The following is a 27018-nucleotide window of genomic DNA, read 5'->3' on the forward strand; positions in this document are numbered from 1 at the left end:
AGGCCAGGAGTCACCATAAAAAGGCAGCTTGCTTTATTGTCACAATGCCAGTGGGGGGCAGGGACGGGCAGCCTGTCTGACTCCAATCTGAGGCTGAGGCCGAGGGGCCCTGGGGAGCTTGAGGCAGCTCTTAATAAATGCACCAGTCCCCAAGGGCTGCCCAGTGCACACCTGCAGAGTAGGGTGTGGGACATCTTCTCCCCCGTTGGCCCAGCTGGCCAGGCACACCTCTGACGGGTCCAGGCCATTCCCTCAACTCCATGTGGTTCTTGTCACAAAGGTCTTTTGCTATTATTCATGGACGTTGGCTTCTGGACTCCTCATGTACAAGCATGACCCTCAGAAGAGAAGCCACACTCTATATGGAGTCAGGCACAGCCCTAGGCTCAATTATTTCTTCTTGGATGGATACAGCCCCCTCAGCCCCCTCAGTTTCAGCTCTCCCTCTTCAGAGGAGGTAGCCCCAGGATGAGCCTCAAAAGCCACGTCAGAGGCTCCTTGTCCCCACACCTCAGAGCAGAGGCCAGCAGGAAAGCTGCTTCCCATTTTCCCCTTTGTTCCCATCCCTTCCCTCCCACCCAACCCTCCCTCTTACTCCCCCCACCCACCTACCTCCTTCCCAGCCTTCACTAGGGGATTCCACCTTTGTCAGGCTGCCTGAAGGAGCTGCCAGTCCCCAGAGCAGGTGCACAAAACAGAAAAACAATTGGCAAGCACAGGAAGGGAGAAAAACCACAAAAATCAGGGTTGCCTTTGTCTACAAATAGTGGCTGCTCCCAGCAGGGGAAGAGACTGCTCAGCTCGGAAGCTGGACATTCTCTTGTGCTTAGGACAATCCTCTTCAACTCCTTTTCAGCTCAACTTCCCTGTGCCTAAGGTCCCACACTGAGAGAGCTCTGGAGGGGTGTGCATGAGTGTGTGTGCACATGCATGTGCCTGGGCTCATGGGCTTGTATTGCGTACACACATGCACACAACCGAAGGGGTGCCCCTGCTTCTCAAGAGGCTTCTCTCTGGCAACAAATTCCTGTGCACACACACAAAGACAGGTACGCACACACCTGTGCACACACAGACACACACTAGATTCTAAGGGAGAGTACAGGGCGGGGTCCCTGGAGGCTCACTGAACCTGGGTTGGGGCAGAGGGCCAGCACCTGGCATACAGCTAGCTCCCATCCAGGTGGCTCAGACGGTGGTAACTGAGAGCAGAGGGTTGTAGACCCGCTTGCCATCAGCTGAGCGAGTGCCGTGGGCCAGCATCTCCTGGATGGTGATCCAGTTGTCTAGAATCTTCTTGTTCCGTTTCTTCATGGTTTTGCGGTGGCTCAAGGCAATGATGTTGAGCTCAGCCTTGCTGTCGCCATTCTGCTGTTCCCTCAGGCACTCCAGCCGGCTCTGCATCATGAACTCACGCCGCTTCCGCTGCTCCCGGGCCCGGATCAGGTGCTGCTTCCGCTCCTCTTTGCTCCAGTAGCGGCCCATCTTCATCTCGCTCACTGCATCATCATCCGTGGTCATGCCACTGCGCTCCTCTCGGATCTTCAGCGCCCGGGCTTTTAGAAGGCGATCGCGCACAGGCCGCTTGGCCACATAGCGGGTTCCGTCGCTACGTACCTTGACCTTCCACTCCATACGGGGTGCTTCGGTGGCTGTTGCCACTGCTCCGCCCACCCGAGGGCCACTAGCCACACTCAAGGGGCCATGACCCAGATCCTCCAGGCCACGCGGCGGGGCCAGCTGCACACAGCTGTTGTAGTGCTCGCTCTCCGGGCCCTGGCCTCGGTGGCGCCTAGAGAGGTAAGGGCTGCCCTCGGGGCACACACGCTCCAGGGTCACCCCCGTCTTTGGGCTGCGGCGGACACGCTCCTCTGAGTGCTGTCTCCGGCCCACCTCGGGATCTCGGGAGAGGGATCGGAACTTGGCAGGGCTCCCCTGTGGAGGAGCTCCCTTGGGGTGGGTGGCAACAGGGGGCCCAGAGGGAATCTGGTTCAAGTTGGAGTTGCCAGCTGCTGCCCGCCTCAGGGGGCTCTCCAGCAGGGGCTCGGTGAGCAGTGGGGTGCTGCGGCAGCTCTCCCCTGTGTTGTAGGCACTGGTGCTGTCCTTGTCAGACTTCTCGGGCAGCTCAGAGATGTCAGACAGCTCGTGCTTCTTGGGCTCACTGGCTCCCAGCTCATAGAGGCTCTCATCCTCCAGCAGCCAGGCCTTCATGCAACGCTCCCGCAGCTGCTGCATCTTCTGCGCCCGCAGGATGTTGCGGCACTTGAATTCCAGGTGCCGTAGCTCCTCCTCCAACATGGCCATCTCGTGGCCCAAGCTCTCATTGCGGTTGACGTCCAGGGCACTGTTGCCACCAGAGGCCCGGGGGAAGAGGAGGCCCAACTGGTTGCCATTCTCCAAGTGGCACTTTATCTCCAGCAGCTCCCGGTAGCGCTCATACTCCTCGTCGGTGAGACCAGGGACTTCACCACCCCCCAGTGCAGCCCCCTCAGCCAGCAGGGAGTCCATGCTGAAGTGGAAGTCCCGGCTCTGCAGGGCATCCCCTTGCAGGCCAAACTTGCGCAGGGTCCCAGGCGTGTTGGTGGTGCTCAGGGGCTCATCGCCCAGCAGGTCATGCTCAGAGCTCTCCTCATTGCGGGTGCTCTCGTCAGTCCGGCCCACCCCGCTGTCCAGCTCCTGGCTGTTGCTCAGGCCTGGGCCCACATCAGGGACCCCTTGCTCCTCTTCATTCCCGAGCTGGGGTAGAAAGGTGAACCCCACTCAGTCTGGGTCCCACTAGTGGGGGAGCCACAGGATTGGGATCAGAAGGAGTTTGGGGCCTGGTGCACCTCCCATACACCCCCAGCCCCTCCTCCCACTCCCTTCCTGCTTGCCCTCCCTACTACCTGCTCTTCCTCCTTGCTCACCTTCTGGGCAGGGGGCGATTTCAACTTCCCACCTCGCAGGTCCCCCTCATTCTCTGAGCCCAAATTATCCAGGAAGTCATCCCGGTCACTGTCCTTCCATCGCTTTGCCAGCTGCAGAGACAGGCCCATGATGTCCACACCAACTTAAGGACCTCCCCGGACACCCTTCCAGTTGCCTCAAGGCTCCATAACCAGGCTCCTGGTCCCGGTGAAGTTAACAACCCAAGAGAGGGGGTGGTCCCAGCCCACCCGGCCATCACAGGTCAAAAGGGGAAATAGGCTCTGGAACACTGCCAGCCCTCTATGAGCACCAGGTTATTGGCATGTCTGTGTCCTTGTCACAGCATATTCCAAGACAGAAAGCCCAATGTGAGGGGACCCAGAACACCCTGCTGGACACACACACATACACACACACACACCTGGCTCTCAGGCCGGGCCACCAGCAGAGAGATGTTGGTGTTCTCCTCCTGGCTCAGGATGGCCACTGCCTCTTCCCGGTTCTGGACGTCCACACCATTTATCTGTGGCAGGCCGAAGAACAATCAACAAGGATCCCAGAGCTGGCTCTGGGATGGACCCTGGTTGAGCACCCTGGGCTGGGACAGGCTCTCGAGCTTTGGAAGGGTGGAGAGAAGTGGAAGGTGCCTCAGGAGAGGGCAGCCTGGCCGGTGCGAGAGCACGCATGCTCAGAGAATAACATGGAGGAGGAGATCTGACCACATCTGGGGGACAGAAGGAGAGGCTGCTATGTGCCAGAGCAGATCCCACATGGACACAGGAGTCACCCAAGGCAGTTGTACAGGAGAGATGAGACCCAGCCCTTATTTTAATCACAACAGGATGCCTGGCACCAGGCTAACCTCTTAGCAGGACAGAGCAGGGATCAGCTAAGAAAAGGTGGTGTGACAGCTGGCACATCAGGGCCCTGGGTCAGGCCTGCCTATCATGCTCAGCTCACCTGGATGATTCGGTCTCCTTCTCGGATCCGGCCGTCTTTGGCTGCAATGCTGTTGGGATTCACCTGCAAGGCACACACATCCTGGGGACTTAGTACCTCCGCTAAAGTGCCTTTTCAGTAGGAAGGCACTCCCAGCCCCAAAGCAAACCAAAGGCTCCTTTGCTTACTCCCTCTTTAGCTCAGACCAGCAGCTTCCAAGCTCCAGGACGCAGGGACAGAACAGTGGGCCCGGGGCTAGTCACCTCACCACAGCAGGAGCCGCTAACTTGCTAACCAAAGCCTTCCAGCCCCTGCCTGCCAACCCCACACCCACGCCCTGGATGGCACTCCTGTACTCTTTTGCATGGAAGTTTGTTTTTGTGTTTTGGAGACTGGGCAAATGCAGCAAACTGGATACTTTCCCATACTCAAAAATGTCAGCAGTAGGATATTCATATGAAGGTTAACTCGATCAGGATACTGCTAGTGTGCGGAGGGCAGCAGGGGTGTCATCCTCCCTCCTGCAGACACACAGACATCTGTCACAGACAGATGGGGGAGAATGACCCCCATGAGTACCAGGAAGACTGACTACAAGATGTGGGAGGCAGAATACAGCCTGGCCAGGACCTCATCCTGCCTCAGCCTTGCCCAGTGTCCCACTCGGGCCATGTGTGCTGCAGAGGGCTGTCAGGCTGGACATACACCGAAGCCATTGGTTGCTCTGGCCTCACTGACCAGCAGCCTCCCTGTGATGCTAAGCAGGCCCTATCCCTTGTACCTGGGTCCTTGTGGGCAGCCTGAGAGTCCTAGGCAGTGTGCAGAGGCCAAGAGGTTGGGTGGTATGCCAGACCCTGCCTCAGCACCCACCACCATGGCACCCATTCCCCTCACTGATGCAATACAGATGGGCAAAGTCCAGCTTTGAAGTCCCAGCACATAAGAAGACAGCATGGGGCTCTGCTGCCTTCTAGAAGACTCCACCCATATCCCCACCTTCATACCTCTCCAACGTAGATGCCCAGGTCCTCCTCATCATCGGTGCGGTAGCAAACCATCAGGCCCAGCTTGTCCTGGTGGCTGGCTTTATACAGCTCCACCTCCTGCCACAAGAGGGGGGGTGAGGGAAGCAGAGGAAGAAAGCCCCGGGAGTATGTGAGCAAGGACCCATGCTGCAGCGGTGGCAGCCAAGGCCCAGCCCTGGCCCCAGCAACACTTCCCCTGAGCTGAGCTTCCAGCCTCAGGTTTGGTGGATCTCTCTTAACATCCCAAAATGGTACATGTGTTCAATGGTCTTCCCTACCAGGAAGTGCCCGAGACATACGAGACACACGGGACACACAGGGACACAGACATGTTCAAGACGCAGACTCACTGACATAAACTGACCATAGGACTTCACCCATGCCCTCCCCAATTCAGCCAGACTTGGTGGGTGAGCCTGAGTAACCAGCCACACACTAGGAAGAACCACAAGGCCCAGCCACCTGGGAGCAGCAGGAGCCAGGCCTGTGCTGGGCTGTAGAGAGCTGTCCCAGGGCTGGCTGCAGGTCTTGCCCTGGCCACCCGGCTCACCTCATACTCCAGCTCGTCCATACGGTCTGCCTCCTGTGGGCCGCCCTCCATGAACTCCGCTGGGTCATAATACTCATGGTTGATTGGGGGGCTGCCCAGGAGAAGGTGGGGGTCAGGCTGGCCATCTGCTCCTCTCATGCCCTTGCCCAAACTCCTGGGCTAGCCAGTCTCACTGCACTCAGCATGGAGCCCTGCACTGGCTACACCCTCAGGGAAGGTGGCTAGGCCACTTCTTCCAGAACCCCTTCCTTCTGAGCTACATGCACAAACCAGGAACAGTTACTGAACGGGAGTATGCAGGAGTCCGCACTGAGGACACAGGCACGCCTAGCTCTCCCGCCCTGTCCCACACTGTCCCCCCCACTCACATTCTTCAAACCATGCCAGCCAGCAGGGACCAACTTCTCCAAACTGTGTGCAGGTGTCCTTCCCACCCAGCACTGACCCCACTCATGCAATGCCCCCAGGAGTTATCCAGGCCCCAGCGGACTGCCCAGGAACAGAAAAAGACCCAGTCTACCTCCAATGGTGGCCCCTCTTGCCCTGAAGCTAAGCGTGGCTGCTGGTGGCCCTGAGCCTACCTCTCTGCGGAGGGGATCCTGGGACCACCTCCCTGCAACCGGGGTTTAGGCTAGCAGAATGAGTCAGTGCTCACACAGTCATGAGACACCAGGCTTGGATGAGAGGCCCTTCTTCCAAGCAGGCCAAAGAAAGAAGCTGAAGAGATGGAAGAAGTTCAGAGCAGGAGGAAGGATGGGACAGACAAGGATGCAAGAAGATTCAAGGGGTGATGCTTGTGAGGCAGAAGATGATGGGGCGGCAGAAGAGAGAAGATGAAGGAGGAGGAGTTGAGGACCTCAACCTTCCAGCAGCAAAGTCCCAGGATGGTCCTCCCTTGGCCCTGAGGGTAGATACAATGGGGATCCTGCAGATCAGCCCCCCTGGCCCCTTCCTCAGCTGGTGTCCAGCCTGAGGCTAGAGGCCTGGAGATTTCTGAGCCCCTGGGTTCCACAGTCAACTCTGGAGGCCTGGAAGCCTGCTTCCTGCCTGAGAGGGCAAGCCCCCTGGAGTCTCCCTGCCACACCCAGAGCTGCAGCACTGTAGCCCCTGGGTGGTGTGGGGATGGCTGCCGCTGGTGGCGTGCCGTCTCTGGAGGCAGGGCCCGGGGCCCTCCTGAGGGCGACTCACAGCTCAGACAGGACGTACGGCTCCAGGATGACCATGGGCGGGGTGGGTGGACGCAGCTTGCCCAGTGCCATGATATGCTCGAAGGTGATGTCAGTCTGAGTGCCACTGTCCACCAGCTGCAGGTCGTGACAGGAGCTGTCCCCCCGGAGGCGGGGGCTGCGTCTCAGCACCTGGATCACCAGGGGCTCCTTGGAGGAGCGCAGGGCCTCCAGGGTTTGCTCCTGAGACAGCTTGGAGAGCTCCTTCCCGTTCACCTGTGGCAGAGACACGCCCCCATGAGAACCCACTGACCAGTAACCCCGATCTGCTCAACCAAGAAATCTGCTCTCCACCCTTGGCCCTGCTTACCCTTTGTGTCCTCATTCACAGGCAAACTCTGCTTCTTAGCCTTGTCCCCACACAGTGCTGTCTGTGGATTGCTGGGCCATACCCCGAGAGTCTGGGGACTCTGCTGTCACACTAGAACATCCTTTGGCCCTCTTCCAGGAGCCATCCACTCTTCAGTCCCCCTCACTCCGGCCCTGCTTCTCCTTCAGGCAGCACTGAGGCCAGAGCTAGCATCTAAAAAATTGCAGAGTCCCCCTTGGCAATAACTGGGCATCTGTTGTATGAGAGGAAGACCTGGACTCCTCTCCTGATGGGTGTCAGTCAACAAATGGGCTCAGGTGGGAGGGTCGGGAAGAAGAGAAGCACAGGACCTGGGTCCTCAAGGTAGTACTGGACTCACCAAAGAGAAAAAGGCCAACATGCAGAGCCTCCTGGCATTACAAGGCAGTCTAAGGCCAAGGAAGTGGCCCTTATATAATCACCACTGTTTCTTAGGTGCCTGATGTGCCCAATTCTGACCCAACAATCTATTTGGCAGATGAGGAAACTAAGGCTCAGCAAGATGAAGGGAGTCATGAGCCAGGCCGGCATGCACAATGGTCAGGGGCAGGAGTGGGGGAGGAGGCCATATCAGGCTGGGGGCCAAAGAGAAGATGGGAGAAGCAGGCTGATACTGGCTGGAAGATGGAGGGCCTTCCAGGCAGGCAGAGATCCAGGCTGGGAAGCCAGCTGGGGGCAGAAGGCTGGCCCCAGTCCAGCCCCTAATTTCTGCAGCAGCCTGTGTGCCTTGGGCTCTGGGATGGTCACTTTCCAACTAGTGAACCCAGCCGTGCACACACACAACGTCAAGGCCCTCCTTGGCAGGGAGGCAAAAGCACTACTGACCAAACACAGCCAGAAGTTGTCATGGGCCAGTGAAGGAGAGTCAGTGAAGGAGAGTCAGGAAGCAGTTCCTGGAGATGGGAGAATGGTAGGGTCTTCCTTCAGTTCACTCATCAGGTTTGTGGAAGGGCTCTTCCAGGCCTGGGGAGGCCACACACTAGCAGTGACGCCCCATATGACTACACCCAGCAGATAAGGGCTAACACAGACCTTCAGGGGCTGCTATGGAAGCACAGGACCAGCCTCAGAAAGGGGGTAAGGGAAGGCTCCCTGAGCAGGTGTCACCTGTCCTGCTTCAGGGGAAGGGAGAGGGGGCTAGACTGAGACAGGGAGGCTGCTTTGCAAGAAGCAAAGTCCCTGACGGTCAACACGGAGAGAGCAGGTCCCAGGGACCCAGTATGCACCCATGGCCAGAGTTTCCACAGGATGAGTGGCACAGGAGAGTCCTTTTCTGCTTGGCTATGCTGTTCCCGTCTTCTCATTCTCATACACAGCGCCACCTTCCTCCTGGATGTCTCAGGGGGTGGGAGTTCTTCATAAAGATGCCCAATCCAACTGCAAAATCATGTCTTCCCAGCTGCAGCGTGAGAGACCAGTCCCCGGATATTGTTTCAGGAAGGCTGGCTGTCTTAGGAAAGCACAAGGAGTGCAGGGCCCCCTGGCTGGCCACGACTCCTCTGAGTAATTCCCTCTCTGCTATGTGATTACATCCTCATAGGTAATTTCAGTTTTTGTCTCCCCTCTCTCCAAACATTTCATAGTCAGAAGAGATATATTTTAATCAATTTTGTCCAATTATGAAAGAAACACAGGTTCCTATTTTAAAAAGATTTTATTTACTCACTCTTCGAGAGAGGGGAAGGGAGGAAGAAAGAGACGAAGAGAAACATCAATGTGTGAGAGAGACATCGATCAGTCACCTCTCACATGTCCCCAGCTGGGGACCTGGCCCACAACCCAGGCATGTGCCCTGACTGGGAATCAAACTGGCAACCTTTTGGATCACGGGCCGGTGCTCAATCCACTGAGTCACACCAGCCAGGGCAGAAACACAGGTTCATTATAGAACATTTGAAAAATATAAAAAACCACCATGTGCCTTCGGAGTTCCGAGTTCCTGAGTTTCTGCAGAATAGGTGGAGGAGTCTGAGGAGCCACAGCATCTCAGGCCCTGGGAGGCAACTCGGGGTTGGGGATTCAGTGAATGAGGAGTGGGCTCAGTTGGGGACCTGGGACAAGCCCCGTCCTTACTATATGCAGTAGGGGCTGGGCGAGTATGAGACGTGGGTACCCGTGTAAGGTGTGGATGTATGGATGGGAGTAGGGCAGACAGAGGGTATGTGAGTGGGGATTGGTAGAGGTGGGAACAGGAGTGTGGGGAAGCAGTGGGGATATAGGTGGGGTTTTGGCTGAGGTGTAGGAGGTATGTGGGTTGAGTGTGTTCAGGGGTTGTGTTTATGGATTGAGTGGGTGTGGTGGTCTGGGTAGGGGTGTAAGTGAGATGTGGGAGTCTGGATGTGAATGGACTGTGTGGGTGAGGGGTAGGGTTGAGTGGCTGTAGGGCTGGGTATATGACCCTGTGTTGAACCTTCTCCAGAAGGTCTACTCTTACCCCACCAACCCCCCCCACCACCTTCCCACTCAGCCCTAAGTGTCAGCCTGTGTCATTATCCTCCTTTGTCTCCATCCTAAGGTGTTGGTAAATTATTCATCTGCAGGGTAGGGGCTCTAAATCACCTTACCCCAGCTCTCACAGCTGCCACTCTTTTCTGCCCCCTCACACACCCTTCTTTCTGCGGGCCAGGCACCAGAGCCCCAGAGCGCTAGGAGTGGGTGTCCTTGGCACCTGCTCCTCACTTACTGCCCCCTCCTGTCACGTACATCCACTCCAGGTGAGGTGCCCAAGCGTGTCCATCCCACTCAAGGAACCACACCCACTGGTGAACAGACGTGCTGAGGCTCTACTCAAGTACCTGTGCATCGGGAGCCATGAAAGGCCCAGCGAACACCCAGGGAGAGTACTGACAGGCTGAGCACGTGGCACAGGCTAAACCCTGGCAGACCTAAACATGTGGGTGAGGTTTTACAGCCAGGGACTTGATTTTCATCAGGCTCTGGGAGGCTCACCAAATACACTCGCATTACACTTTGATTTCTGTCCTGGGAGGGTCCACCAGAAGTTAAAGGCTCATGATGACCATGGGGAGACCCAAGCTAGGCCAGAGTGGACATGGGGTCCTCAGCTCATCCTCACACCAAAGGGGCCCACTCGGCCTTCCCAGGAGCTCCTGGGCAAGGTGGCCCTCAGCTCCGCTTTCATGCCTCTCACCCAAGGACACCTGCTCCTCTTGCTCTGGTCCACAGAAACGACACCAGAGGGAAGGGACCTGGCTACTTATAGCCAGCAGGAGTCCACAGTTACGGTCATGTCCCTTGTGGGCCCAGGGTGGTCAGCTTCGCCAGAAGCCCTTCCAGTTCAGAAACAGCCGCGCTTGCTCATTGTCAGAAAACTCACGACACCAAGTACAAACCTGCCTCCTTGGGAACAATCCAGAAGAAACCCACTTTGTCTTCCAACACTTCACATACCTGAAAGCCCAGCTGAGCGTCCATGCACCTCCTTCACCCCAGTTCCCAATGGCTCTCGTCTTCTCTAGCACTTTGGGTGGGCCGTGCCAGCCTTGCCATGTGCCAGGCATTATTTCTTGCCTTAGCTAGAAACCACCCTGCGGCAGCAGTCCTACTAGTTTCAGTGTGTTTGCCTTGCCTGAAGCTCCATGCTCTCTACTTGGGGCCTCTCCACACTCAGCTCTTTTACCTGTTGCTGGGATGGGCCCAAGTGGGTTGGCCCGTGGGCCACAACTCCAACCCAATCCCAGCTGAGCTAGAAGTCACTTCCCTCCCACCAGAAAGAGGGGAGGTAAGTCTTAGAGGCACCCCTTTGCCCAAATGTGGCCACTGTGCTCTGAGTCAGCCTGGTTCCCCTTTATACACCAAGAGAGGGCTCACTGCCCACTCACCACAGGTCCTAAGAGCAGTTGCGACCTCCAGGCCCCATGGCACTCAGTGTCCCTCACCTGGCAGACCCAGTCCCCTGATCATACACGCAGTGTGGATCTTACCCCAGAGTGTAAAATAGTTGTCTTTCTGAAGGAATTTGTCAATAATTATAAAGTTTGAAAATGTTCATCATACCCTCTGATCCAGTGAATTTGCTCTAAATAGATCCTAAAATGATGACAAATATTATGCAAATTACAAGGATGTTAAAAGCAGCATGATTTTTTATTGTGGTAAAACACACCTAACACAAAATTGACCATCTTAACCGTTTTCAAATGTGCAATTCAGTGGCATTTCACATATTCACATTGTGCAGCCACTGCCTCTATCTTGTTTCTGTCCATCTGGACATGGCAGAGAAATGGCATCCCACAGTATGTATCTGACTTGTCTGGCATCTTTCCTCAGCAAGTTTTCTAGGTTCACCCATATTGTAGCAAGCATCAGTACTTCATTCCTTTGGAGGCTAAATAATATTCTATTGCATTCCAAAATACAGGGTGTGGCACAAATAACACCCTTTTTTTCTTACACAGTATAAGCATGTAATCCTGTGACATAACAATGTCACACTCAAGCACGCCATATGGCATTTTAGGTAAAATGTTCAAACTGCTGTCCATCTCATGTGAGACATTTACGAGCCTTACCAACCACACTGAGGCAAGTGTTACCTCTGCTGGACCCTATATTCCATTGTAGAGACAGACCACATTTTGTTTCTCCATTCCACTGTGGATGGACATTTGGGTTGTCTGTACCTCTTGGACACTGTGCCGTGTTGCTAGGAGTACTCCTGCACAAGTCCCTGACTTCGTGTTTGTGTCCCTGTTTTCAACGTTTATGGGTGTACACCGAGCAGTGGAATCACTGGACCGTCTGGTCATTCTATATTTAATTCATTAAGGCACCGCCATTTTTTTTATGCCAAAACCTTTACAACAGTCTTGACGGTAAGTGTCTACCACAGTATTCTAATAGCAAGCCTGTTTATGAAAGATATAAATGAACGCCCTGACTGGTGTGGCTCAGTGAATTGAGCATCATCCTGCAAACAGAAAGGTTGCGGGTTTGATGTCTACTCAGGGCACATGCCTGGGTTGCGGGTTTGCTCCCTGTTCAGTTGGGGCACGTGCGAGAGACGACCAATCAATGTTCCTCTCGTGCATCTATATTTCTCTCCTTCTCTTTCTCTCTCCCTCCCCCCTCTATAAATAAATAAATGAATGAATGAATGAACAAATAAAATACTTAAAATAACACGAACTATGATGATTACCATCTGCAATATCAATATGTTTATGGGAAAAGGCTTGGAAAGAATAAGTAAAAATATTGTGCAAGGGAAATGGAAACCTGAGATTTCTGGGAATGCGGATCTCAGCAGGTAGTAGGCAGCCTAGGCCTGGTGGAAGGAGTACTTATGTGACTTTTCTCTTTTGTCCTTTACAGAATTTTCTCCAGTGAACATTACTTTTATAATCACAGAGAAAATATACAAAAACAATGTAGCCTGTGATCTGTGCTGAGGTTTTCTCAGTCTCCCCGCAGACCGTGCAAGGTGTCTGGTTTGCACTCCTGGCTCCAGCCCCCTGAGCGCCAATTAAAGGAGAGCTGTGACCAGGAACTCACAGCAGACTTCCCATCTACGTCTGATCTAAGAAGGCACAGGACGCCCTAATTCTCCCTCCACCGCCTTCAACTTCCTGCCCAGGAGGAAAAGACAGATCCCGGGAGCCTGGAGTCCTAGAGAAGATGCAGTAGTGGGGGGATGGCGGGGGGAGCCTTGGCCTGTGGGCTCCAGGTGAGGGAAAGGCCTTTACTCCAGGACCTCCTGCTTGAAGGTGAGGATGATGAATCACAGCCACCTACCCCTTAGGGGAGGTGGCCAAGAAGACCCTACACCCACCCCAGGGAGCACTGGGAAGCTGGGTTTGGAAGAACTGGGAAGGGCCTGGCCACACACCCCCCAAACCCCTTACCTTCCCCACCCTCCATCCTCCCCATTTACCCCAACACCCCATGCCACTCTCACTGTCTCCCCCTCTAGGACTGCATTTGCAGAAATGATTCTGTGGGTGGCCAACGTGTGGGCCATGATCTCCCCAGCCCAGGGTCTGAGCAGAAGAGGACACTAGACTTATCAGGATGATCAGTTTGTAAGTTACGCAAATGTCTAATAACTATGTTACACATCAGAAACTAATATGTATGTCAACTGCCATTGAAAAAAATTTTTTTTCAGATTTTATTTATTTTTAGAGAGGGAAGGGAGGTGGGGAGAGAGAAAGAGAGAGAGAGGTTGAGAGAGAGAGAGAGAGAGAGAGAGAAACATCAATGTGCGGTTGCTGGGGGCTGTGGCCTGCAACCCAGGCATGTGCCCTGACTGGGAATCGAACCTGCGATGCTTTGGTTTGCAGCCTGCGCTCAATCCACTGAGCTATGCCAGCCAGGGCCGAAAAATTTTTTATTTTTATTTTTTAAAAAGAAGAGGACACCCCAGCCAGGTAGTTCAGTTGGTTGGAGCCTTGTCTGATACACCAAGAATGTGGGTCCAATCCCAGGCCAGGGCACATAAAGTAATCAACCAAAGAATAAATAAGTGAAACAAGTTGATGTCTCTCCCTCTCTCTCCAAAATCAATTTTAAAATTTTTAAATAAAACATATTTTTTAAAAAAGGGACAGGAGGCCCCAGGGTGGGAGGGGACACTGACCCCCTAGGTGCTGGGTCTGCCTTCAGAAGGAGCCCATGCCCACCTCCCACCCCAATGCCCACCCCAGCCACTCAATGCAAGCCAGGGCCCTAGGGTATGACCTCTCCAACAAGAGCGCAGGGTTAGGAGAGGGGATGAGACACAGCTGGGGAAGGTGCTTAGCCCAAGGCAAGTTAAAAAGGAAGATCTGGAGGGAGTCACTGTGGCTGTGGGAGGACCTTTCTAACAATCAAGGGTGTTGGAGGTGAGTAAGGAAAAGTGAGGGGCCCCAGCAGGCGGACCATCAGAGACTGTACTGGAAACATGGAATCCGGGCACCTGGGCCACTGCCTGCTGATCTGTGCTCTGGGAGCAGCCCTGGAGGATCCAGCTCTCTCATCACCAAGGGAGTTGAGGACAAGAGGCAACCGAGTTCACCTGAATGCTGATGGGATAGATTCAGAAGAGGAAAAATTCATGATGCTAGAGAATGAAGAAAAGAGAAAGCCTCAGAGACCTTGGAGGTAGGCAAGAGAAACACCGGGACAGGAGAAGAGACACTAGTGGCAGGTGAAGGAGATGGAAGAGTAACGAGGGGACACTGGGACAAATGAGAGCAACACAGGAAGCTCAGGGTTCTGTTGAGATTGGGGAGGGGCCAGGTACAAGTGAGGGCTGCTGCTGCTGCTTCCCCGCACCAAGGGAGGGCCTCAGGCCTTAGCAGCAGCCAGCAGCCTGTGGCGGAGGGCGGGGCCCTGGACTCCCTCGCACTGGCCCCCTCCCATCCCAGAGTCTCAGACAAAGAGCCTGTGTCTCTCTCCCTTTTCCCTGTCCCTCTCCCTCTCATCCCCCTCTCCCCTCGTCCCCCCCTCTCTCTCCCCTCGTCCCCCCCTCTCTCTCCCCTCGTCCCCCCCTCTCTCTCCCCTCGTCCCCCCCTCTCTCTCCCCTCGTCCCCCCCCTCTCTCTCCCCTCGTCCCCCCCCCCTCTCTCTCCCCTCGTCCCCCCCTCTCTCTCCCCTCGTCCCCCCCCCCTCCCTCTCCCCCCCCCTCCCCCTCGTCCCCCCCCCCTCTCTCCCCTCGTCCCCCCCCCCTCTCTCCCCTCGTCCCCCCCTCTCCCCTCGTCCCCCCCCCCTCTCTGTCTCCCCTCGTCCCCCCTCTCTGTCTCCCCTCGTCCCCCCTCTCTCTCCCCTCGTCCCCCTCTCTCTCTCCCCTCGTCCCCTCTCTCTCTCCCCTCGTCCCCTCTCTCTCTCCCCTCGTCCCCTCTCTCTCTCTCCTCTCGTCCCCCCTCTCTCCCCTCGTCCCCCCCCCCATCTCCCCTTGTCCCTGTCCCTTTTTCTTCTCTCATCAGTTTCTCTCTGTCTGTCTATCCCTCCCTCCCATCTCTGTCTCTCTTTCTCCACTCCACCCACCCCCTCCGCTCCCCATATTTCCCAAGTGCTCTGATGTGGAATCTAGACATGTGAGGAGGAGGGAGGGGGAGGCTGAGAAAAAGAGGCCAGGCCTGGCTTTCTCTGCATCCCATGGGGACACCCTGGGAAACCCTGGGAAGGCCCTTTCACTCCTGGTGAGGCCTCAGGGAGGTGGGTAGCTACATAATTGCTAGAGACTCCCACAGCCACTACATTATGACTCAACTAACCCCACTCTGAGGATCAGGAAACAGACTAGGAGAGAACAGACACCAGAAGTTACCCTCTCATCCTGGAGCAGGGAGTTCTGATCAACCAGCTGGCTCTCACCCTGCAGTCAGCAGTGTCCAGGGGACACTTGACACAGCTGTGTCTGTGGCTTCCCCTGTCCAGACAAGTGTTATGGGGACCTCCAAACTGACCAAGGATTGGTGAAGAAAGAAGCCTAGAGAAGGGCAACCTGAGCCAAAGATTCTCTGCTCCTGTCTTTTCAGTGGCCCACAGTGGCCCAACCAAAGTCCTCAATTCATGTCTTACCAACTCTGGATTTTGAAAACTGTCAATCCACAGGAACATTGGAACATCTGGCAGCAGATATCTGCATTCCCTTCACCAGATCTCCCCAGAGTGCACATTCTGTTACCCCTGCTCCCCGCTTTCTACACATACATTAAGCTTTCTACACATACATTAAACTTCGGACAGTGAGATGCTGCATGAATGCTGCCACTCCTGAGCGAAACTACAATACCCTTAAAATGCCCATGGATTTGGCACTGATATAGTCAAGGCCACATCTCTCCAACTATACCACTAATCAATCCCCTTACCGCTTCTTACCCACACAGGATCCAATCAAGGACCACACACATCACATTTGATTGTTATGTCTCTATTCTCCTCTAACCTAGTAACAATTCATCCACTTCTTAAACTTTCATGACATTGACCTCTTAGAAGAGTGCAGGGCAGCTGCCTTTTAGAATGTCCCAGGGTCTGGATTTGCCCTCATTAGATTCAGCTTAAGCACTTTGACAAGTTGTTGTACCCTTCTCCTTCCCCCCTCTCTCACCAATGTCAGGACACTCTGGGGGTCAGGCTGACCCACTGCTGGGGAGGCCTGCTTGCTTTGGTCATGTAGTCAAGGCGGAGATTGCCAGGTCTGTCAGTGGCAAAAAATTTGCATTTTCCCTTCCAAATTCATAAGAAATTTGGAGTAACCCTGAGACCCCGTAAATATCCTGCTCCCCAGCAACCTTTATCTAATGGTTTTACCATCATCCAAGGATGATTCCTGCCTGAATAAAGTGGCCACAAAATGTCTCACTTTGTAAGAATTCTAGCAGGGATGCAGCAGTACATTCCATCATGTGACTAGCCTGTGAATGGTGGGCCCCTACTTGAAGCTGCTTGGACAAACCATAACACCCACCTCAGAACACCCCATGACCTTTCTGCCCAGGGGCAATAGCGAGAAAAGGAAGCATGAGAAGCCTTCATCTACAAGGTCTTTTTAGTAGTCTGGAGGTCGTGTGTGTGCACACACATGTGCACATGCACGCCCATGTGAGATGCCTGTATGTCGGTAAGACTGTGAGTGATGGGAAGGGAAGGTCAGTCACTATATGTGGCATGTAAGAGATTATGTCCTTTGGGACATACCTTGAGCAGTGACCCTTGGAAATTGATTCAATATGTCTGAGGTAAGGCCTCACTTCCTATTGGTAACAAACTCACACCCTAAGTGATGTTGGTGTGATTTGGGGCTTCATTGATTTAACCCAAGTTCCTACCTGAGGTTCTTACTACTCAGCATGTAGTCCAAGGACCAGCAGAATGGATGCTGCCTGGGAGCTTGTGACAAATGCAGAATCGCAGACTGCACCCTGGACCTGCTCAATCAGATCCTATATTTTAACAAGGGCCCCAGGGTGGAATCAGCTGTCCCAGAGCACCCCCTTGAGTAACCAGGGAGACATGCATACACCTGAACAGGGTTTAGGCACCAAGCAAGTGCTTCATAGTCTTCCTCTCCCCTCTCATCAGCCCTTCCCCTCCCTCCCCAAAGCTGCTCAGTAGGTGGAAGGTGCCCACCATGGTGGTCTGAAATCTGACCTGTCTGCCCTGCTCCCAGCCTTCCCCAGGGTGGGGGCAGGCCTCTTGGGAACCTCTGAAGTCCTGCTTGAGGAGAGCAGCAGGGAAGGAGGGATGGCCCACACCTCCTGGGTGAAAAAGCAAAGCAATTCCCAAGGTCATCCTCAAGTGTGTTCACAGCTTCCCAGATCCTGTGGACAACTAAAAACATCCTCCCACCTACCTCTGGACTAACCTGGGTGGCCCAAGGGCTGGATCCTCAATCCTCATCTAACAGTATTTACAATAGCCAAGTGCTGGAAGCAACCTAAGTGCCCATCAGCAAATGAGTGGCTCAAAAAACTATGGTACATTTACACAATGGAACTCTACGTATGCAGCAGAGAGAAACAAGGAGCTTATACCCTTTGCAACAGCATGGATGGAACTGGAAAGCATTATGCTAAGTGAAATAAGCCAGGCAGTGAGGGACAAATACCATATGATCCCACCTTTAATTGGAACATAATCAACAAAAGACAAAAGCAAACAAAATATAACCACAGACATCGAAATTAAGAAAAATCTAACAATAGCCAGAGTGGAGGGGGAAGGGAGAAGGATTTTCAGGAACTACTATAAAGGACACATGGACAAAACCAAGGAGGAGGGTGGAAGCAAGGGAGGGAGGTGAGTTTGGCTGGGGTGGGGGGGACAGGTGGGGAGAAAATGCAGAAAACTGTAATTGAACAACAATAAAGTAATTTAAAAAATGATATTCTTTATGGAGTGTTTTCATTTCCTCTGCCCAAAGCAAGCGTGCAGAAGAGACAGATTGCACTAGGAAGAGGGGAGGTGCCTGTGATACTTAAACCCTAACCCCAAGCCCCAGCTTCTCAGTCTCTTCCTTTGGCTTGACTCCTGAGCAAAAGGACCAAATCTTTTCATTTCTTTTACAGTAGAGGAACCCTCAGAAGAAGAATATTGGACATTCTTCTGTCACTGGACATTGACTGTGACACGTCCACGAGTAAGGCCTTCTCCACCCAATGTCAACATCTCAACAACTGACCTAATGGTTTGATGGCAGTAACTCCACTCAAACAAGATCCCAGGGGACCCAGTGCCAAAGATACTGATTTTGCCAAGACAATGACCCCAGGAGGCAGGCACTCTTTATTCCCATTTAGAAGGGGAGGAAACAGGCGCCTAGCAAGTGAACCATTCAGTATCTACACACCACACTGTCTTACCTGGCAGAGACCTGAGCCAGAAGGAAGACCCACTCGGCCTCACTAGGACCCGTGCCAGGCTAAATAAATGCTCTCACCTATTTGTCCTTTGCGGGTATATGCGTGCACATATATTTCTTGGTTTTAAAGTTGTAGTGAGCCCTGGCTGGTGTAGCTCAGTGAATTGAGCACGGGCCTGCAAACCAAAAGGTTGCAGGTTTGATTCCCACCCAGTCAGGGCACGTACCTGGGTTGCGGGCCAGGTGCCCAGTGGGAGCCATGTGAGAGGCAAGCACACATTGATGTTTCTCTCCCTCTCTTTCTCCCTCCCTTCCCCTCTCTCTAAAAATAATTAAATAAAATCTTTTAAAAAATAAAGTTGTAATGAAGTATAATGAAGTATGTATATATATACATACATACATATCTGTGAACCCATCACCACAATCAAGATAGTGACCATTTTCATCGTTGTCAAGTGTCCTCATGCCCCTTTGTCTTCCCTCCCTTCCAACCATCCATGCAAATGCCGCTCTTCTTTCTGCCACTATAGATTAATTTGCATTTCTAGTATTTTCTATGAATGGCTCAGACAGATCTCAGAAATGAGGTAAGGAGGGAAGGGCTGTTTAAAATTCTGGTCCAATGACAAGGCATGGGATCCGCTGCACATCATGGCTACTGGAATTCAGTGCCCCACGATTTGCAGAGGGCAGCTCCATGCACAAGGGCAGCAGCACCAAAGCCCTGCTTACAGAAAGCCCCCACTCAAGCAGAAGGGAACATGTCGGGTGTGGAGAGATGCCATGGAAGGTAAAGATGTCTCAGAGAGAGAGGGGACAGGTGAGAGGGGCAGGCATGGGCGCTCCCACCCTGGTCTCATCAGTATCCCCGAACTCAAGTTGTAACAAGGCCCCAAGCAAGGGCATTTGTAGTGCTCCAGGTTGAATTTCTAGCACACAGGAGGGTGGCTGGCACAGTCCGGGTTCAGAAAGTAGGTCCTGGAGGATAGAGCACTTGGGAGACTACCAAAGGTCTGGAGAGGTGTCCTCTCCTCTCCTAATGTGGACAGAGGGGAGAAGACAGGCAGTTGACTCCCTCCTCCTAGAGGCTGAAAGAAGAGCAGAGAGGGCTGGGCCCTGCAGGGAAGGGGTGAAGTGGGCTGGAGGTGTTTCCTTTGTCACATGGGCCTCCTATGTGCCAGGCCTGCCAGCCAGGCAGCACATGATGGTGTCTGAGAAGGGGTAGCAAAATCAGGATGACTGCAGCGACAAGGGGGAAAGGCAGGCAAAGAGAAGCTCAAGGCAGTGGAGTGATTAGATCCACCAGAGAGAAGGGCACAGGCCCAGCAAGCGGAGGCACATGGAAGGCATTCTGTGCCTTGATGCTAGATGGTGCTAGGTGATGCTGCTTTCTCCTTTTCCACCCTTTGTAACCTGGCTCCTTCTGATTCCTAACTCAACATGCATACCCCCCCAACTCAGAGTCCTTTACAGATTTTTCAAGCTCACCCCCCTCCACCCCACCGCCCCCAGCACCACCCCTAGCACCCGTCCTTGCAGTACATGACTGAGATAATAGAAATTGGGTCCTGGATGGTGTGGCGCAGTGGACTGAGTGCCGGCCTGCAAACCGAGAGGTGACTGGTTCGATTTCCAGTCGGGGCACATGCCTGGGTTGCAGGCCAGGACCCCACTTGGGGGCACACAAGAGGCAACCTATTGATGTATCTCTCATACACTGATGTTTCTCTCACGCTCTCCTTCCCTTCCCCTCTCTCTAAAAATTAAAAAAAAATCTAAAAAAAAGAAACTGGGTTGGAGTACTGACATGCTGCATTTAAAGTGTTGTGATAGACCACCATATCAGTAGAATAAATGGCCAAAGTCACATGAACATCTCCACAGACACAGAAAAGGCATTTGACAAAATTTAACAACCCTTCATGGTAAGAACACTCAAACTAAGAATAGAAGGGAACTTAACCTGATAAGGAGCATCTATGAAAAACCCTGAGCCAACCTCATACTCAGGCTTGAAAGACGCTTTCCCTTAGATCAGAAACAAAGAAAGGATGCCCACTTCTATTCACCATTGTACTGAAGGTTCTGACCAAAGTAAATAGGCAAGAAACAGAAATAAAAGGCATCCAGATTGGAAAGAAAATAAAACTCTATTAGCCCATGACAATCCCATATACAGAAAACCCTGAAGAACCCACTAAAAAGAACGAAATCTAATAAATGAAGTTTAGTGAGGCCACAGGACACAGGGTCAATGTACGAGCATCAGCTGTACTTCTATACAATGGCAATGAGAAAAATGAAAAAGAAATTGAGAAAACAATTCCACTTAAAATAGCATCATAAAGAATAAAACACGCAGGAATAAATTTAAGAAAAGTGCAAAACATCAGTGAAGGAAATTGAAGGCCCAAATGTAAAGGCATCCCATGTTCATGGGTAATAAATAAATACGCCCCAAAACTGATCTACAAATTCAATGCAATGCAATTCCCACAAAATTGCAGCTGGCTTCTTTTCAGAAACTGACAAGCTGATCCTAAGACTCATATGGAAACTCAGGGAACCTGGAATAGCCAAAGCAGTCTCGAAGAGTACAAAGTTGGAGGACTCACACTTGCCGATTTCAAATTTTTCTTAACAACACTACACTAAAAGCAGTAGTACTGGCATAAAGATAGAAATTTCTCCACAAGATATGCAAATGAGCAAGAGCACATGAAAAGATGTTCAACATCATTAGCCATCAGGAAAATGCAAATCAGAAACACAATGAGCTACCACCTCACACAGTAGGAAGGTTATTATCAAAAACACGTGTTGGGCCATAGCCCACATGGCTCAGTTGGATCTTCTGTAAACCCAAAGGCCTGGGGATTGATTCCCTGTTAGGGCACATACCTAGGCTGTGGGTGGGGACCCAGTGAGTGCATGTGATGCTCCTCTCTCACATAGATGTTTGTTTCCACCCCCCTCTCCCTCCCTTCCCCTCTCTCGCAAAATCAATAAGCATGTTCTCGGGTAGGGATAAAAAAAGTAAGTTAATTAATTAATTAATTAATTAAAAACATGTGTCGGAGCCCGGCTGGGTGGTTGGAGCATCGTTGGGTACACAAAATGTTTGTGGGTTTGATCCCCGGTTGAGGCGCATATGGGAGGCAATGGATTGATCTCTCTCAAATCAGTAAGCATATCCTTGAATGAGGATAAAAAAATGTGTTGGGGAGGATGTGAAGAAATTGGAACCCTCTTTCTTACACTGCTGGTGGGAATGTAAAATGGTGAAGCCCCAGTGAAAACATCAAACAGAATTAACATATGATCCAGCAATTCCATTTCTGGGTATGTACCAATAACACTGAAAGTGGGGACTCCAACAGGTATTTGTACACCCACAGCAGCATGATTCGCAATAGCCAAAATGTGGGAACACAAATGGCCATTAACAGATGAATGGATAAATATGATGTGGTATGGTCATACAAGGGAATATTACTCAGCAATAAAAAAAATTAGTACTAGGACATGCTACAACACGGATGAACTTGAACACATGATAAATGAAAGAAGCCAGGCACAAAGGGTTACATATCATAGTGTTCCATTTAGAAATGCCTTGGACAGTTACCTACAAAGGAGTTCCCATCAGACTATCAGCTGATTTCTCAAAAGAAACCTCGCAGGCAAGGGGCTGGAAAGAAGTATTTGAAGCCATGAAAGGCAAGGACCTACATCCAAGATGACTATCCAGCAAAGCTATCATTTAGAATGGAAGGGCAGATAAAGTACTTTACCCACATAAGGTCAAGTTAAAGGAGTTCATCATCACCAAGTCCTTATTATATGAAATGTTAAAGGGACTTATCTAACAAAAAGAAGATCAAAAATATGAACAGTAAAATGACAAAAACCTCACAACTATCAACAACTGAACTTTAAAAAAACACAAAACCAAAAATGAACTAAGCAAACAACTAGAACAGGAATAGATTCACAGAAATGGAGATCACATGGAGGGTTATCAATGGGGAGGGAGTGGGGAGAATGGGGGAAAAGGTACAGGGAATAAGAAGCATAAATGGTAGGTACAAAATAGACAGGAGGCGGTTTAAGAACAATATAGGAAATGGAGAAGCCAAAGAATTTATATGTACAACCCATGGACATGAACTAAGGGGAGGAAATGTGGGTGGGAGGGGGGTGCAGGGCTGAGGGCAATAAAGGGGGGGAAATGAGACAGCTATAATAAATAGCATAATCAATAAAATATATCTTAAAAAAGCAATGTCTGGAAAAGGCAAATCCACAAAAACAAAATAAATCAGTGGGTGCCAGGGGGGAAATGGGTACAGGGTTTCTTTTTAAGGTGACAAAAGTGTTCTGGAATTAGATAGTGGTGATACTTTCACAACTCCCCTGATTATACCAAAAAACTTCTGAATTGTACACTTTAAGGGTATGCAAATTATATCTCAAGCTGTAGGGGTTTTTTTTAAGATTTTATTTATTTTTAGAGAGAGGGGAAGGGAGGAGAGGGAGAGAAGCATCAATGTGTGGTTGCCTCTCACACACCCCCCAACTGGGGACCCTGCCAGCAACCCAGGCATGTGCCCTGACTGGGAATCAAATCGGTGACCCTTTGGTTTGCAGGCCAGCACTCAGTCCACTGAGCCACACTAGCCAGGGCTGGGGTTTGTTTTTTTTAAGTGCCTGTGAGTCATCAGGCAAAAAAGGCCTGGAACTCAAGGCTAGGATAGAGACTTAAATGTTCCTTAACCTGGGAGTCAGAGAACTCTGGCGATCTAGGAAGTGCTCCAGGGAGCCCTTATACAGGAAGTTACATGGCAAGTGATAGGGGAGGAAATGTGCATTTCTGAGCTGCATTGTGTGTCAGTGGGGTCCCTTACCCTAGTAAGGTGCAGGGGTCACAGGCAGGCATGGAGAAGACGAGAGAAGTGCCACTGAAGCTGGGGGAACACCAGTGTTTAAGGATCATTGGTGCCAGGCAATGAGTCCCAGAAACTGGCTGGTCTTGAGACAAAAGCATCCTTCTTTGAGAAGGGGTTACAGGGGAAAGTTCTCCCTTCCTATGCCAGGGACTTCAGCCCCCAGAAACAGGGTCAACTGAGATAGTTAACGGTTTTCTCTGCTTTTCGGATTTTAAAAGTTCAATTCTCTTTTGTCTTCCCTTAATTTTAAAAGATGGTTCCTTTTTTCAGATCTCATTTTGTTGTTGTTGTTGTAGAAAGAAACATCGATGTATGAGAGAACATGGATCGGTTGCCTCTTGCACGTGCCCCAACCACCAGGGCCACCACAACCCAGGCATGGGTCCCAACCAGGAATCGAATCACAAACTTTCACCCCATGGGACACCCAACCAACTAAGCCACACAAGTCAGGGCAGATAGTTCCTCTTTTAAAACTCACCCAGTCTTCCCCTCTGTCCAAACTTCTGAAGGAGCTTTAAAAGGGAGTGGCGTTCCCAAGAACTGGGGCGGGGGGGGGCCGCCTGCAGCCCAGATCAGGAAACAGCAGGGGGCGGCTTGCCTTTGGAGCCTGCAGCCCCTCCTTGAGGCCTACTTGCCAAGGCCTTGGGGCTCTCTCTCAAGGAGGAAAGCCTGGTCAGGGAATTTTGATTCAAGCCCTCCGCACACATAGAAACCCCTGAAGGCAGCAGTCCCAGCCCAACCTGTGGCACTTCCTCCGACTGCCATGGGGAGCCCCAAAGGGTTACCGCAGTGTCACTTCCCAACCATGGCTCATTTCAGACCTGTAGTGTAGGGCAGGTTGCCCTCCGCTTTTCACACATCCCCATGAGGCCCGGCCTGGAATGAAGTACTACATCAATGCCTTGCCGGCAAAGTCCAGAGCCCACCTCTTTGGAACCGCCTGCCTTCTGATGAAATGATTCCAAGAAAGGAAGCAATGAAGATAGGATTCCTCGGCCTCATCAACCAACCAGCGCAGCCCACCTCCGTAAGGCAGTTCGGGTGCCCATCACGGGCATTCCACAGGACTGCCTCTCGGTCCCAACCAGGATCACTCCTGAATCCAATCCCACCAGAAGGCAAAAGCCAGGAATGGGGGGCGGGAGGCAAGGAGCATGAAAAGCAGAGGGTTCACGAGCCCCGGACACCTGCCGGGAGAGAGCGGAGGAGTGCCGCCAGGCCAAGGCGAGATTACCCCTCCTGCCCATACTGCCCCTCATTCCACGGTGGCCAGAGGAACTAGACTCCCAGCACAAATGCTGGGCTTCCTCAGCCTCCCCAAACCCGTGATGCACTGATTCTTCCTCCTCCCCCTGGCCCCTCTGATGCCTGTAAGGGTGCCCCTTATTCTTCTAAAGAGACCCCATTCCTCCAGCCAACACCTCTCCGGCCTGCACTTGCACCCCTGTCCGGACCAATGAACACAGAGTTAAAGTGCATACCTGACTGTGCCGGGTCTGCCCCAGGATCTCGACTCCCTCTGACCTTGAACTCCCTCCACTTAGCCCTGGGGGCGTCTCAGACCACACCATCTGGGACATTTCTCTAGACAGCTTTTAGAACGCACACAGAAACTACACACGCGCGGGGCCACAGGAGCCTCCGCGCACATACAGACGGGGCACAGGCACGCACTCACGAAATAACTGCACGTACAGGCAAGGAAGCCCCGCTCCCAGCCCAGAGGCAGGAGTCCCAGTCGGAGCCGGCAGCCCGGTATCTCCTCTTCCAGCCAGGAACCACGCGGTCCACGACCCCCGAGGCCCAGCGGGAGAAAGAGGAGGCCGGGCACCGCCGCCCACGGATGGCCCTCCCCACTGAACCCGGAGGCGGCCACTCACCCGAGGTACACAAGGCAGGGGAGGCCACCGTTTGGTCAGGGCCGGAGCGGAGAATGCCAGCCCAGGCCGGGCGTCGGTGAGACCCTGGGTTGCCCGGTGCACTCCTGCGCCCCTGTCCCGCAGCGACCTAGATTTGCGCCCCCCTCCCCCGCCAGCGCCGCAGGCGCTCGCCTCCCAGCCCTGCCCTGGGTCTAGCAGAGGAAGCGTGTGCAGTGTGCAGAGGCCGTTCCTTTGCAACCTCCACTCCAGCCGGCGCCCGCAGCATCGCGCCTTCCAGGTCCCAAGCGCGTCGGACTCGGACCGAACTCAACTTCCCGACCTGGTCCTATGTGAACCCAAGGCTCGCGACCCAATCTACTCCTGGCGCCCAAAGAATACATCCCGCACCCCGTTCCCCACGCAGTTCCCCCCTCCCATCTGTGACTGGTTCCCACGGAGCGCCAACACCCACCAGCTGCAGAAATTGAGGGTGAGGATGGCTCCCTACCTCTTCCTCTAGAAACCCCCCAGCCCTTCCACATCTGCGGCCCTGACTACACCAGGCCCTACTCCCGGGTCGGCTTTCTCCCCAGGTGGAGCCCACGCCCCCTCAACCCCAGCGGCCCAACCACCCTACCTGAAGCATTACTTTGTACTGCTCCTCCGGTTTCTGGACCACGCACATATTACATCCCATGGTGCTGGCCGGCGAGGGAAGAGGTTGGAAAAGGGTAAATGCCTTTCACTGGTCCTTGCGCGGGACCTCGGGTCCCGGGTCGGGACCCGGAGCCATACCCTAGAGCAGGGGGCGGGCCGCCTAGCGGGGAAGGGGGGCACGCCCCCAAAAGGGGGGCAGCTTCACGCCCCTCGGGTTAACTCTTAGCTGGCAGGGGCCAGGCGCGGGCATGCTCCCTAGCACCCGGCCAGGAAAAAAAGGGAAGCGGGGGATGGGCAGGCGCACCGGGCGTTGCTTGGCTACGGCCCCCCAAGGATGCGCGGGGGCGCGCCGGGCCTCCGGGGGCGTCAGGGGCCGTGGGCCGCGCGCCTCCCCGCCCGCGGGGTCCGCCGCTGCCGCTGCCGCTGCCGCTGCCGCCTCCGGCTCCCGCCCATGGCCGCTGGTCCTGGGAGCCCGGCCCTTGCGCTCAGCGCCGCGGCCCGGCCCGCCGACTGGTGGGCGGCGGCGCGGCGGCGGCCCCCGCTCGCGGCCAGGCCTGCGCCCGCGCTCCCGCCACGCCCGGCCGCGCTCCCGGCGATCCCGGAGCCCCTTCTCCGGCCCCTAGCTGGCCCTGCAGTCTCTAGCTCCCGCCCGGGACCACGGACACCAGCGCGCGCCCGCGGTGGCGGCGGGGGTGGGGCGCGGGGACGGGGCGCACGCGCGCAGGGAAGGGGAGTGGGGCTGGGTGGGAGCTTGAGCGGCGGGAGGCCGCGGGAGCCGGCGCGGGAAGCCGGGGGTGGGGCCTGGACTCCAGTGTTGAAGTAGGGGTGGATGTCCCTGGCTCCCTGCCACCCCCGGCGTTGGGCCCCGGGGCGCCCAGCGCAGGACCTGTCGCCTGTGCCCACCGGGGAGACAGAAATCCTGTTTTGAAGAGGGCCTCCCGGAATCCCCCTGAGAGCTCAGGGCCTAGAAGGGGGGCGCGATTTCAGCCCCTTTGCCAGGTCCTTTAACGCAGCAGCCCGAATGTCTCTACCCCTCCCTCTGGTTTCCTTTCAATGACGGCTTCTCCCCTTTAACTCAGTAGTTCTTTCACTGTCGTTGAAATGGACACCTTTGTTAATTATTTTTAAAGAATAAAAAGGAAAAAAACGCTTGAGGTGGAGGGGATCGTGAGGAGAGCCTGCCAAGCGGCTTAGGATGCCCTGGGGTCCTCCCGTGAGCACAGGACTGGCCTGGGTCT

General features: G+C 53.6%; 1 protein-coding gene and 1 pseudogene across 6 annotated transcripts; both read right to left on the reverse strand.

Annotated features, from left to right (window-relative positions):
* Positions 1-609: 609 nt before the first annotated feature.
* PDZD4 (PDZ domain containing 4) lies at positions 610-26454 on the reverse strand. 6 transcript variants are annotated; one of them, XM_045845500.1, is made up of 8 exons: positions 25761-26454; positions 6628-6863; positions 5422-5512; positions 4851-4949; positions 3868-3930; positions 3329-3430; positions 2907-3017; positions 610-2736 (listed from the first exon to the last, which is right to left on the reverse strand). In XM_045845500.1, the coding sequence occupies exons 1-8, from the start codon at positions 25818-25820 to the stop codon at positions 1189-1191; spliced, it is 2310 nt and encodes a 769-aa protein (XP_045701456.1). In that variant the 5' UTR covers positions 25821-26454; the 3' UTR covers positions 610-1188. The 6 variants fall into 6 exon arrangements, with proteins under 6 accessions (XP_045701456.1, XP_045701455.1, XP_045701461.1 ...); XM_045845499.1 differs by having other exon boundaries at positions 6610-6863; XM_045845505.1 differs by lacking the exon at positions 25761-26454 and adding an exon at positions 25145-25384 and having other exon boundaries at positions 6610-6863.
* Positions 26147-27018, reverse strand: part of LOC123823085 — a 35572-nt pseudogene continuing 34700 nt past the window's right edge.

The sequence above is a fragment of the Phyllostomus hastatus genome, unplaced genomic scaffold (assembly GCF_019186645.2).
Source record: "Phyllostomus hastatus isolate PE091 unplaced genomic scaffold, TTU_PhHast_1.1 phas_contig_471, whole genome shotgun sequence".
NCBI classification, from domain to species: Eukaryota; Metazoa; Chordata; class Mammalia; order Chiroptera; family Phyllostomidae; genus Phyllostomus; species Phyllostomus hastatus.

What these genes read in the sequence shown, in the direction of transcription:
- PDZD4 (XM_045845499.1), bottom strand. Translation starts at nt 25,820, where the DNA reads ATGGGATGTAATATGTGCGTGGTCCAGAAACCGGAGGAGCAGTACAAA. An exon ending in AGTACAAAGTAATGCTTCAG is followed by an intron (nt 6,864 to 25,760) that starts GTAGGGTGGTTG and finishes TCTCTGCCACAG; the next exon opens with GTGAACGGGAAGGAGCTCTC. An exon ending in CCGTACGTCCTGTCTGAGCT is followed by an intron (nt 5,513 to 6,609) that starts GTGAGTCGCCCT and finishes TCTCCTGGGCAG; the next exon opens with CCCCCCAATCAACCATGAGT.